We start from the raw sequence: 13,089 nt of genomic DNA on the forward strand, positions 1-13,089 counted from the left end.
TCCGTTAAGCTGGACTCCATTATGCTTATATGTTAGAACAGTTCACTATTAAATTATTTTCAAAGCAACAGCAGTATGTTTTAGATATTTGAACATTTTCCTTTTATTGCAGCTCAATTGGAGGCAGGTTTTGAAGAGTTAGAGGGTCACTTACATCACTTGGAGGATATCTGTGAACAATGTGAACTTGAGCGTTATAAGCAATTGCAGATTCTTCAATTGGAAAACTACAAGAAAGAAAAGAGGTAACTAACACAAATATATTATTGCCCGGTTACTCTGTACTTTACCAGCATTTTAGTCAACTCTAGCAAAAATATGATTGCAGGAAGATGAACATTTTAAGGTTTCATGGAGTAAGGATTCTGGCAATCATGTGATTTTCTTTGTTTTCCCAATTCTTTTGTTCTCTGCTCTAATGTATCAACAATCGACCAAACGTTGTTGTAATTACTTCAGCGTGATTGCTTTAACACACATTGGGTTTGGCTTAAAATAAAGTAATTATCTGCTGTTTTATCCTGGAACAAAAATAATGTTTTCTCAGTCTATGTGTTTCATAGTTTGGATTAAGAATCGTGACCAAGTGACCATAGTAACAACCCTGTTATTTTTTGATCAACCCAATTATTTCATAGTATCCATTAATCCATTTGCTGTTCATAAGTGCATCTAGTCACCTCTTGAACTGGTTTATACTTCCTTTTCAATGGCCTCCTCTGATAAATTGTTCCATCAATTTCCCTTCTTGCCCTTTATTTAATAATTTGGGTTCAGTAATTTTCAAGCTTGTAAATTAAACATATGTCTTTGGTATCAGAGGGCTTTGTTGTCTAATTTCAGCAAGAGCAAATTCCATCTCTATGACATTCATTATGTACACTTCATAAGACAATATACAGTAAGGGGGACTCAGCAAGCAGTGGGGCATGGTGGGGGAGTGTGGATCCTTGAAGGTGGAGTGATGTCAGTGATTTCAATTCAAGGGATAGGGAGAGATTGGTAATGTCAATGATCATGGGACTGATTTAGGGTTGGGGGAGCATTGGATCAACAGCTGGAATGTGAACAAGTGGTAGATTTTATGAAGGATATATGTTCATTTATGGTGGGAATGGGGATGGTAGTGAGGAGAGGTGAAGACGACCTGGATAAAGGGACGGGGGTGGGACCTGAAAGGGAAATGGTCGAGTAGATGTCGTCCATTTCAAACAAGAGCAACTTGTACCTATATAACGCCTTTAAAGTAAAGTCCCAAGGTGCTTCACGGGAACATTATGAAACAAGGTATGACACTGAGCCACATAAGGAGTTAATACGACAGTTGATCAAAAGTTTGGTCAAAGAATAGGTTTTAAGACATGCCTTAAAGGAGGAAAGCAAGATAGAGAGGCACTGAGGTGTAGGGAGTGAATTTGAGCTTGGGGCTTAGGCAACTGAAGGCACAGCCAGCAATGGTGGAGCGAATTTGGTTGGAAATGCACAGGAGCCAGAATTAGAGGAGCATAGATGTATTGTAAAGTTATGGGGTTGGAGGAGATTTCATAGATAGGAAGGGGCAAGGCCATGGAGAGATTTGAAAACATGGATAAGAATTTTAAAATCAAGGCTTTGCTTGACTGGGAGCCAATTTAGGTCAGCGAGCACAGGGCTGATGGGGACTTGCTGCGAGTTACGACACGACAGCAGAGTTTTTGATGACCTCAAGTTTGTGGAGCGTAGAATGTGAGAGACCAGCCAGAAGTGCATTGGAATAGTCAAGTCTAGAAGAAACTGAGGCATAAATGAGGTTTTTAGCAGCAGATGAGTTGAGACAGGGGTGAAGACGAGTGATGTTACAGAGGTGTAAATAGGCTGTCTTAGAGATGACATGAATATGAGGTTGGAAGCTCATCTCAATCAAATGTGGCAGCAAAGTTGCAAACAGACTAGATTAATCTCAAACCATTGCTAGGGAGATGGCTGGAGTCGGTGGTTAGGAAGTTTTGAGTTTGGGACGGAGACTGCAAAGAATGGCTTCAGTCTTTCCAATATTTAATTGGAAGAAATTTCTGCTCATCCAGCATTGGTTAAATAGTCTGAGGAGTCTAGAGAGGTGGTGGTATGGTAGAGCTGGGTGTCATCAGTGTATATGTGAAAACTAACTCCGTACCTTTAGATGATGTCACCAAGGGGCTGCATGTAGCTGAGAAATATGAGGGAAACATGAAAAAGAACATCAATTTGTCTCATTTGGTGTTTGAAGTGAGAATATAGGTATTAGGAGGAGACAATTTGTTGTGAAAAGAAAGAGTTTGGAGTTCTTCCTGTACTGCACTGCTGCCAGTGTAAGGGGAATGATGGTGGCTGTTGTGTCAGAGGAAGCATGGGAATATGGCACAGTCCAGGCTATAAATGGACAAGGACTTTGGGCCTGGGGTTAAGGCAGTTGTTGAGATCAACATGGAATTTGTGTCATCCTAGTGGAAGGTCAGACTTAGCAGAGGAATAAGCTTGAGAACTACTTGTGTTTGCATAAACTTCACAGATGCAAAAGGGGAAAAAATAAATATTGTATCAAAGAAGGTAATATTAGGACCAAAAGCTTGGGTTTTAAGAATCGCTTTAAATGATTAAAAGGTGGAGAGGCAGAAGGATCTTGGGAGGAAGTTCAAGAACATGTGGCCTAAATGGCTGCAAGGCTGCTACCGGTGAGCTAAGGAAGCAGGGGTTTGGAGAAGGGCAGCTTAGGATGTTATGTACGTAAGAAGGAAAAAAGTCTTGAAGCAATTTAAACACAAGTATGAGAATTTTAAATTTGAGACTTTAGGAGACCAGGAGTCAGTATTGGTCAACGAGAACAGGGATGAGGTGGGACTTAATATATGCAGTAGAATTTTGGGTAAGTTGAAGTTAACAACTGTCAGGATCAACTTGAGACGGTGGCTGGGAGGGTAGATAGAAATTGTATAAGGATATGGAGTTTGTGGTAGGGGCCAAAGCGTCAGTCTTAATGTTTAGCTGAAGGAGACTGCAACTCATTAAAGACTGGATGCTAGACAGGCAACGCAGACAGTGGAGATTGGGACAAGTATGTTGCAAGGGATGAGAATGGGTGTTGTCAGCGTGGATGTAGAAGCTGGCTTTGTTTCTGCAGGTGGTGTCTGGGGGAGCATGTAGGTAAAGAGGAAGAGGGGATTGAGCATTGATACTCAAAATCCAGACATAACTGTACAGGAGCGGGGGTGGAAGCCATTGCTCAAGATGCTCTAGCTGTATTAGGTAAGAGGGGAACCAAGTGAGGACGGTCTCACCTAGCTGAGCAACAAAGGAGAGACATTGGAAGAGAATGGTGGTGTGGTTGATCATGTTGAAGACAGGATGGAGGCCGCATTCACCATGAATGCAGTCTGAGGATGTCATTTGTGGTTGGGGTCGTTTCAGTGCTCTGGTTAGAAACCTGATCGGCACAATTCAAGCAAGGAGTTACAGGAATGATGGGCATAGATTTGGGAAGTTGACAGCATTTTAAAGGGTTTTGGTGAGGAAAGTGAAATTGGGGAGTAGTGTGCAAGGACAGATGTATTAAGGGTGGGTTTTTGAGGAGAGGTGATGGTGATAGTTTTAAAATGGAGGGGGGGCCTTTACCTGAGGAGAGCAAACCATTTACAATGTCAGCTAGCATTGACACTAGGAAGGGATTTTTGGCGGGCAATTGGAATGTGGCATTTTGCAAGAAGTACTAGTTTTCCTAAAATCTGTGTGTCCCTTAGTATTCTTTTTCTGATGATACAAAACTCCATTCCTTATCCCCCAATATATCCCTCTTCCTAGCCACTGTCTTACATCTGAACCCAACATTTTACAACTTTGGAGTACTATTTGATCCTGAGTTGATCTTCTGACCCCACCTCCATCTTCATAATATCACCCCACCTCATCTCTGCTGCTGAACCCTTGACTGTGCATTTGTTAATTCTAGACTTGACTATTCCAACACTCTGACTTCCACCCTCTAAACTTTGGCTCATTCAAAACTCTGCTTTCTGTATCCTATCCATCATCCCTGGTACTTACTGACCAACATTGACTCCCGGTCTTATAACACTTCAAATTTAAAATTCTCTCCTAGTGTTCAATTCTTCCATGGCCTCATCTCTTCCTACCTTTGTAACTTCCTCCGGCTCTGCAGCCTTCTGATATCTCTGCATTACTAATGCTGCAACAACACAACACCATCCAGGACAAGGCAGAACGCTATATTGGCATCCCATTGACCACCTTAAACATCCACTCCCTCCACTGCAGACTCTCAGTGGCAGCAGTGTCTACCATCTACAAGGTACACTGCAGCAAATCACCAAGGCTCCTTCAATAGCAACTTCCAAACCTGTGACCTCTACCACCTAGAAGGACAAGGGCAGTAGATGCATGGGAACACTACCACCTGCAAGTTAACTGTATTGCCGTTCCTTCAATGTCACTCGGTCAAACTCCTGAAACTCTCTCCCTAACCGTACTGAGGGTGTACCTACACCACGGGAGCTGCAGCCAATCAAGAAGGCAGCTCACCACCACCTTAAGGACAAGTAGGGATGGGCAATAAATGCTGGCCTAGCCGTATCCCGTGAAAGAATTTTTAAACTCCTCCAATTCTGGCCCTTTGTGTATCTCTGATTTTCATTGCCTCACCACTCATCATGCCTTCAGCTGCCTAGTCTGTAACTCTGAGATTCTGTCTGTAAACCTCTTGGGCCTCCCTAACTCTCTCGCCTCTTTTAAGCCACTACTTGAAACCTACTACTTGGACCAGCTGTCCTCATATCCCTTTATGTGAACCAGTGTCAAATTTTGCATGATAATTTTCTGGTGAAGCACGTTGGAATGTTAAAGGCACTATATGAATGCAAGTTGGCGATGGTCTAGAAACTTTGAATTGAATTTCATAATGCCATGTATATAATTGGATGCAGTGATTTTGATGGGGTTATAGTGAATGAAGTTGAGGATACAAGAAAAGGAGAAGGGGATATAAACATTTTCACCATTTCTGAAAATGTTACATTGATAGTAAACTACCTTAAACTGACAGCTGCCAGACTTCTTCAGTCTCGTACAGATTTGAATCTGGCTCTCACCTGTTTGAATTGTATCAGTCTTAGAACCCAGCGAGTTAAGTGTCCAGGATCCAGATGGGGTACCACTTCTGAAACACATTTACCATGAGTTGGTGACAGGACTGAGAGTTCAGAAAATGGAGTTCCAACTTTGAAATTTTCCCATTATGTTCTTTGGTGGGAACAAAAGACTGATTTTAGAAATTTGAGAAAACACCCTATATTGTGATGATACATGTTCCAAGTTCTTTTTCCAAAAAGAGATCTGTGACTTCCAATAGAATTTTTCATGATGAATATTAAAGTATGGGACAATTATTCAGTGTTCATTCTTTTTACAAAGCAGCACTATTCACCATGAAGCAATTATTTCTATTACCATCTCCTCCAAAAAATTATCGGGGCTACTAATTTGAAAATTACACACAAAATAACATTTACTTTTAACCGAATTGCTGAGCTATGTGAAACACCTTTCTGACAATGAACATTAGCAGGTCTTGCCAATTTTATGTTTGGCTTGTAGCTGACTGCATGAGACCTGGGTTTGGGGAGCCAAGTGGCATTAGCATGGGTCATAGGGAATATAAAAACACACCAAACTGAGAAATTAGGGCATGAGTGTGTTTAACAGCTCTTCACTTGTTGGAACAGATAAAAGATGGAAATCACAATGTTTAATGGATTGTCAAAATGACACCATCTTGACCTGGTTTTCTCCTTTTAGTATATTCCCTCACTAGATGAGAAGAGAAACTGTTAATCTGTAACACTGATTTTGTTACATTGAATTTATTGCTATTAAAAGTAGGGAATGTAATTGCACCTTCATAAATTTAACAAGCTGTATTTTTAGTTTATAGTCATTTTTAATAATCTATGAAGCCAAAATATTTTGTAACTAGTAAAGCGGTTCAACAAAAGATTACTTGTTGATTTTTCAATAATTGACTTGAACATTGCAATAATTCTAAATGAAACATGCGCATGTTAACATCTATTTTATTTTCTTGATAGGAAAAAAATTGAAGCTTTGAAAGGTAGGGTTTCTTCATATTTGACGATCTTGCTTTTATTACCTGTCATGATGGCAGAAACCCATTTCCAGAGATTGCTTAGAACATAGTATAAATATCATTTTACTGCCAGAGCGCAACTGTTAAATCCAAATTACAATTTAATAAGTTGATTGCTAGCATGTTTCTGAAGAGAACAATGAACAATCACATTGGGGAAATGGCATGCTTTTCACTTGGGCTTTACCTTAATTGCTGTCGCTATCTTGCCAACTTGAGAAGAGTCTGAGCAACTGTAAATGGGGAAAGTTCCTTTGCAAGTACTTTCTCTGCTGGAATTGGCTATTGAGAAATATGGAGATTGAATTTTCCCCCCTTTTTCATTGATGGATACAGTAGATGAACCTTTGTCTTGGCATCTCCACTAGGCATTTCACCTTTTGTTTTGAAAACTACATATCAGCTGCATACCTTACAAGATTTGGACGAAAATAAAATTTGACCTCAATGATGAGGGACTGCTCAATTAATTGCACATTAGATTTAGTTTTAAACCTTTTATTTGTCAGTTTGTTTTTGCTAAAACATTTTTGTTTATTTAAAATGCATATTTTACATGAATGCTACACATAGTTGTGCGGTTTTAAATTGGGAAGACAGCTTTGAAGAACTAAATGGATGTTTTACTGCCCTGAAATAATTTTATCCTAAAATTTATGTCCATGTACAGATGGTTAATGGTTAGGGTGAGTTAAAATTTACCCCCTTTTGTTGTATGAACGCACCTATGATGCCATAACATGAATAATGCGGCTTGTGTAGTCTTTGCAAAATGTAGTTGCTGCATTATCTGGGCAACTAAATGTTGCATTCTTCTTAATTCCTACATTGGATTTTTGCTTGAGTATGAGTATAACTACATTGTGAAATCTTGTTTTTTATGTCTTTATCTATGTAAGTGGATATGTGGAATCATCTGCTCCTGAACAGTTCTCTATAATGCTAATAAAAATTTCTGTAGTCTACCATTATGTATTTTTTGAACAAAACGTAAACAAGGTTGATTTACAAAAATAGTTCAGCTTTTCTTTATTAATCCAGAGGACTTTCATACATACTACATTCTTGTGTTCGCAACTCCTAAGAAATCCAAATTACCAGCAAATGAAAGCGTAGGACCATAGATATTTATACAAAATAGGAGGCCATTGGTTGCATTCTGTTCATGTTAGCTGTTTGTTGGAGCAGTCTAAAATCAATCTCTCTGCCACATGCTCTCCGCATAGACCGTCATGATCCTCTTAAAAGATGCAATGGCCTCTGCCTCAACCACTTCCTGTGACAGAGTGTTCTATCCTTTAAAATTCAATGTAAGGGAAGTTTTCCGATCCCCTCTATTTGGTCTTTTAGTGACCATTTTAAATTGACTTTCTCCTCAGCCAAAGGGCCTAGTTTTCCCTATTCAGCCTATTAGAACCCTTCAGAAATTTAAGTGTCTAATAAATTTCTTCTTAGCAGTCATAGCCCTGGTGTCTCCAGCCTCTATAGTAGTTGCCAGTAGCAGTTTCTGCAGGCAACATGTGGTGTGCAGATGTCAGCTCAGATGCCACTCAGTGCACAGCACTAACAATCCACATATCTCCAAAACTCTTAATTCCTAAACCCTCCCCTAAGCTTTTAGAACCCTAATCTGACTTGTGATGATAGTAGCTGTGTTGTCAATAGCCACTCTGATTTATAAAACCAAAAATTACTTTGGCCTTTTTCGCCTTGTCGTTTTCGGGGAATTAGATATTTGAACCACTAATTCTCACTCCTTTTATGTGTGCCTTTCAGGATCTTTCTATTGAGTGTGCAATCCTATTCCTTTTTTTTTCCCAAAATGTATTTCACATTTGCATTAAAATCCTTGTCCCATCTGTCTTCACATTCTGCTAGCTATTTTTTCACAGCTCTTTGCCAAACCACCTGCTTTTGTGTCACCAGCATTTTTTCATGTTTTGTTCCATATGTTCAAGTCCAAATCAACTTCATATACCAAAGATTACACCATCCCCCACCTCCCACCAACTTCCTGGGCCAGGGGGCCATTGCACTCGGCGACTCCATGGGCCAAAGAGGGGTCTTGGGGCAAAGGTGGCCTCTGGAGCCCCGCTGCCATTGGGTGAGTTACCTCTCCCGTCACCAGCACCTGCCTGCCTGTCCGCAGCAAAGAAAAAAATTCCAACTACCTTGCGAAGGTGCCTCAAATTGGAGGCATACTCTTGTTTGTGAAGCCCTAACAGCAGCCACCTCTCTGGTGGCTCTGCAGAGGCTACAGGAAGCATGGAGAGCCAGCTTCCATCCTTAATTAGACCCGTATTTGGTACCAATGTCAGGACTTGCCCCCTGTGGGTAAATATTTGGCCGTTGAGTCTGTGTCAGCTTTTTTGAAGAGCAGTCCAATTAATTGCACTCCCCTGCCCTTGTCCATGTCTCCACAAACCCTAATCACTCAAAACATAAAGAAAGTTTATTCATTTACCTTCTGGTTCTTTTGCCAATCTCTTTAAATCTATGCCCTCTGGACAAAGACCCTCCAGCCATTAGGAACAATTTCTCTTCAGTTTATTTAAACCTTTCATGATTTTAAACATCTGTATCTTGGCCTTCTTTGTTGTAAGGAGAAGTTATTATCACCCCTTTAATCACATCTATATCTTTTCTGATTAAGCATATAATGTATGACTTTATCAAAAGCCTTTTTGAAATTTCATATATAAAACATCTACTGCACTATCTTCGTTAACTCTGTTACTTAATCAAAGAACTCAAATCAGGCTAGTCAACACATTTTGCCTTTAACAAATCTGTGCTGTTCCTTCTTATTAACCCATGCACCTCTTAAGTGTCCTTGGTAAGTCTCTAGTAGATCTGCCACCATTGGCTTGTACTTTGCATGCTTTTCAGAAGCTTCTCCCACAAAGATGAGTTGTGGCGGGAACGCACCACTGAGTTACAATGTCTCTGCTTTTTATTCAATTTTTGTTCAGCAACTCCTGGAGCCGCGAGTTATAATCACAACCTTCTCTGGCCCATTTTATGACGGTTGATTTGGGGGGTTTTTGTTTGCCTCTCCTATCAATCCAGCCCACACCCTGGTCACTCACCTTCCCCAATTGAGCTAACCTGGTATTGGTCCACTTGATGTGCTGTCCCACTTGTGGAACTGACAGACTATGTGCTACAATCTCACCTTGAGGGATCCATCTGCTCACCAGTACTTTGAAGAGACAGCATCAAGCCAGAGCTCAAGTAAAGTTTTTCTTTACAATTACCATGCTGCATTTTCAATATGCTCTAATAAAGGGTCTTCACATGTCATGTAGCATGATCTAAGACTGTTCAACATGTCATACCTGTACTTAATCTTGCTGCCAACTGTTTTACTACCGTTGATCACCATGTCATGTTATTATGATTTTATAAAACCTTGGGCTTATTTACTACAGAAGACAGTAGTGTCAGGAAGATATAGTAATTTTCATAATGTTAGAGTAATAGCAGGGTCTGTGTCTATGTATTTGTGTCTGCATCTATGTGTGTGGGACTTAATTGAATTAGAGACAGCTGGTCTGAAGGCTTTGATGTAAGAAGAGAAGCTAGGTTTGAAATGCTAAATAGATATACATGGGTGAAGTTTTAGAATATGAGGTGTAAAGGAAACATTTGCATTTTTAAATAAACCAGTGTGGCTTGAATTCAAAAGAGGGGGTGAAATATTTCACCTAGCCAGGAGAAGTTAAGAAAGTGTTTATTTTTCCCAAAGATTACTGGTAAAATTGGTACTAAGAAAGATTTTCATGATTAGAAAGGTAAAGTCCAAAGACACATCGAAACAATTGGATTTACGTTAAAAAGGGGGGAACATGTGTAAAGTAGATGAGGTTATGTGTAAGCAGGAAGATCTAATATATTTGAAATTGCTTGATTAGTTTGGAGTTGGTGAATCTTAAAGTTATGAGTACGAGAAACACTTGAATTCAGGAGTTGGTGTGAGATTTTTAAGTGGTGAAGCTGCAGTATGGGTTTGGAAGTTGCTAAGACCTGTCTGGAAGTTGAAGTTATAACTTTGGTTTGTTTACATAAGGCAAATAAAGCTAACCTTATGGAGTTGGTAGATAAATTGCACTTAGGGTTACCAGCAGGGGTAAGGAAATCAGTTATAATTGAAGGTATAGCATAGCATTTGAAATTGGAAGGATTACCTGAGAATCCAAGTTCTCCAAGGTGTGATTCATTGGAATGGGCTCAAATTCAGTTGTAAATGAAAAAAATGGAATTAGAGGCAACAGAAAAAGAAAGGGCAGAGAAAGAAAAAGAAAAGGAAAGAGAAAGAGCATTCCAAAGGGAACAGGCAGAAAGGCAGGAGAGAGAAAGAAAACAGGAAAGGGATTTAGAAATGGAGAGGTTAGAAAAGGTGGAAAGAGAAAAAGAGAGAATTCCTGGCAGTTAAAAAAGAAACACCAAAAGGTGCAGAAGGACTTATTTCCAGATAAGAACCCGATGGGGAGATGTTTAAATTTATTCAAGCTTTTTCAAAGCTTGGAGAAAGAGATGTTGAAGCATTCTTTACTTCATTTGAGAAGATAGCTAAACAGATGAAATGGCCACAGGAAAACTGGACATTGTTGTTACAGTCCAGGTTGGTGGGTAGAGCACATGAGGTTTATTCTTCATTGTCAGAAATGTCGGTGAACTATGATGTGGTAAAAAGGGCTATTTTAAGTGCATATGAGTTAATTCCTAAGGCATACAGGCAGAAATTTAGGAATATGAGAAAACAGCCTAGGCAAACTAATTTTGAAATTGAAAGAGTAAAACAAAGTAATTTTGACCTGTGGATATGGGCATTAAACATAGAGATAGCATATGCACCTCTTAGAGAAGTGATTCTTTTGGAAGAATTTAAAGATTCAATTTCTTCAGTGGTGAGAACTCATATGGAGGAACAGAGGATTAAAAAAGTAAGGCAAGCAGCAGACATAGCTGATGACTATGAGTTTGTTTATAGAGCTAAATCTTTTTTTTTCGCCACCCTTTTAAATCAGAAGGATAGAAAGTGGGAAGGTGAAAGGAAGGTAGGTAGTCAGGGAAGAGAAGGAGTAGGTGGAAATTCGCATGACGTTTTTTCTGAGAATAAGAAGGAAGGTGCTGAGGGTAGAAGTGACATTTTGAAAACTCAGGTGTTTTTATTGTAATAAAGTTGGACACAAAACCTGTGTGTTGGAAATTGCAGGGAAAATCTGTTGGGATTATTAGGGTACAGGAAAGTTCTGGAAGTATAAGTACTGTGAGTTCTAAGGTTCAGGCACAGGAAAAACCAGTGGTTTCTGTACAGGTAAAACAGGAAGAATCAGTGATAGGTAAAGAAGTGGGAATGTGTTCACAATTTACCCAAGAGAATTCTGAGGACCAGGTTGCAAAAATGTTTAAAGATTTTGTGTGTGAAGGGAAAATCTTTCTGTATGGACGGGGTAGAGTAGGTAAAGATGTTAAAATTTTAAAATTAATCAATCCTTAATGTTGTGGGATAGTGACATTTGTTGTTCAGAGGGAGTATTGCAGGACCAGGTGTTCATGGAGATTATTCCATTGTAGAAGGTAAATTTAATGAGCAAGTGGAAAGCAGGTGAGGTGATTATTGGTGCCATGGAAAAACTTCCCATTGCAGGGGTTTAATTTATTTTGGGTAATGATATTCAACGATCGAAAAGGACGTTTTGGGCCTGCTGTTAGCATTGCAGCATTTTGAAATTTATGTTGCAAACAATTCATCAGAAACATTTGTTTATACAGACCCCGTTCCTTTAAAGGTTCTAGACAAATTTTGAGACAAAAGTGCAAGGTTGTTCAGATGGAGTTTATTACTGCAACCATTTAATCTTCAGATTATACGTGTGGCTGGATGAGAAAATCTGATTGCAAATGAATTGTTAAGAGTTTGAAGCTTGAAGGGAAAATTGGACATTTAAATACCTGGATACTGGACTGGAATGATTTCTGTTGATACCAAGGATCTGCATATATATTGTTACATTAATACATGCATCTGGTACTGTAACAGTAATAAGTATAGGAGATAATGTAAAATGGGTTCAGAAAATGAAGCCGTCTTTTTAAATTATGACAGTTCATTTTTTTTTAGTAAGGCGGGGGATGTCAGGAAACTATAATAATTTTCATAACATTATTTGGAATTTATTGTAAAGTAGAGTAATATTGGGGTCTGTGTCTATGTATGTGTGCATGCAGGACTTAATTAAATTAGAGACAGCTGGTCTGAAGGCTTTGATGTAAGAGAAGCTAGGTTTGAAATGCTAAATAGGTAAACATGGGTGAAGTTTTAGAACATGAGGTGTAAAGGGAACATTTGCATTTTTTAATAAACCAGTGTAGCTTGAATTCAAAATAGGGGGTGAAATGTTTCGCCTAGTTAGGAGAAATTAAGAAACTGTGTGTTTATTTTTCCCAAAGATTACTGATAAATTGGCACTATGGAAGGTTTTTATTATTAGAAATTCCAAAGACATATTGAAACAATAAAAAAGGGAGGAGTATAAAGGAGATGAATTTATGTGTAAGGATGAAGGAATTCTAAGATCTAACAAATGTGAAAAGCCTAAAGCCTCCAACATCTCAGCCTCAAGCTGCTATCTACAAAGAACCAAAGCTGAGAAAACTCACGTTGAATTCAACTGTGCAGAGTGGCCTTAATGGAGGTGTAACTGGGAGTTAGATTAACTGGGGGAGCTAGGAGTTATAGTAATTTGTAAACCTACATATGTGCTTGAAATCATTTTTTTATTCATAAAGATTTAGTTTAGTTTTGTAAGAAACATATAAGAGACTGGTCTTATTACTACTGAATTCAAGGCACACAACTTGAAATAAATACAAATTGTAAAATAGTTGTGGCAGTTGTTTCAAGTTTCCTT

General features: G+C 39.0%; 1 protein-coding gene across 3 annotated transcripts in view; it reads left to right on the top strand.

The window, feature by feature from the left end:
- dtnbp1a (dystrobrevin binding protein 1a) overlaps positions 1 to 13,089 on the top strand; it is a 213,446-nt gene that overhangs the window by 95,084 nt on the left and 105,273 nt on the right. For all 3 annotated transcript variants that reach the window (XM_041184287.1, XM_041184290.1, XM_041184289.1), the window contains exons 6-7: positions 113 to 245; positions 6,114 to 6,136. In XM_041184287.1, coding sequence (XP_041040221.1) covers positions 113 to 245; positions 6,114 to 6,136 — 156 coding nt within the window. The remainder of the gene's footprint in view (positions 1 to 112; positions 246 to 6,113; positions 6,137 to 13,089) is intronic.

This window comes from Carcharodon carcharias, chromosome 3, assembly GCF_017639515.1.
Source record: "Carcharodon carcharias isolate sCarCar2 chromosome 3, sCarCar2.pri, whole genome shotgun sequence".
Taxonomy (NCBI): domain Eukaryota; kingdom Metazoa; phylum Chordata; class Chondrichthyes; order Lamniformes; family Lamnidae; genus Carcharodon; species Carcharodon carcharias.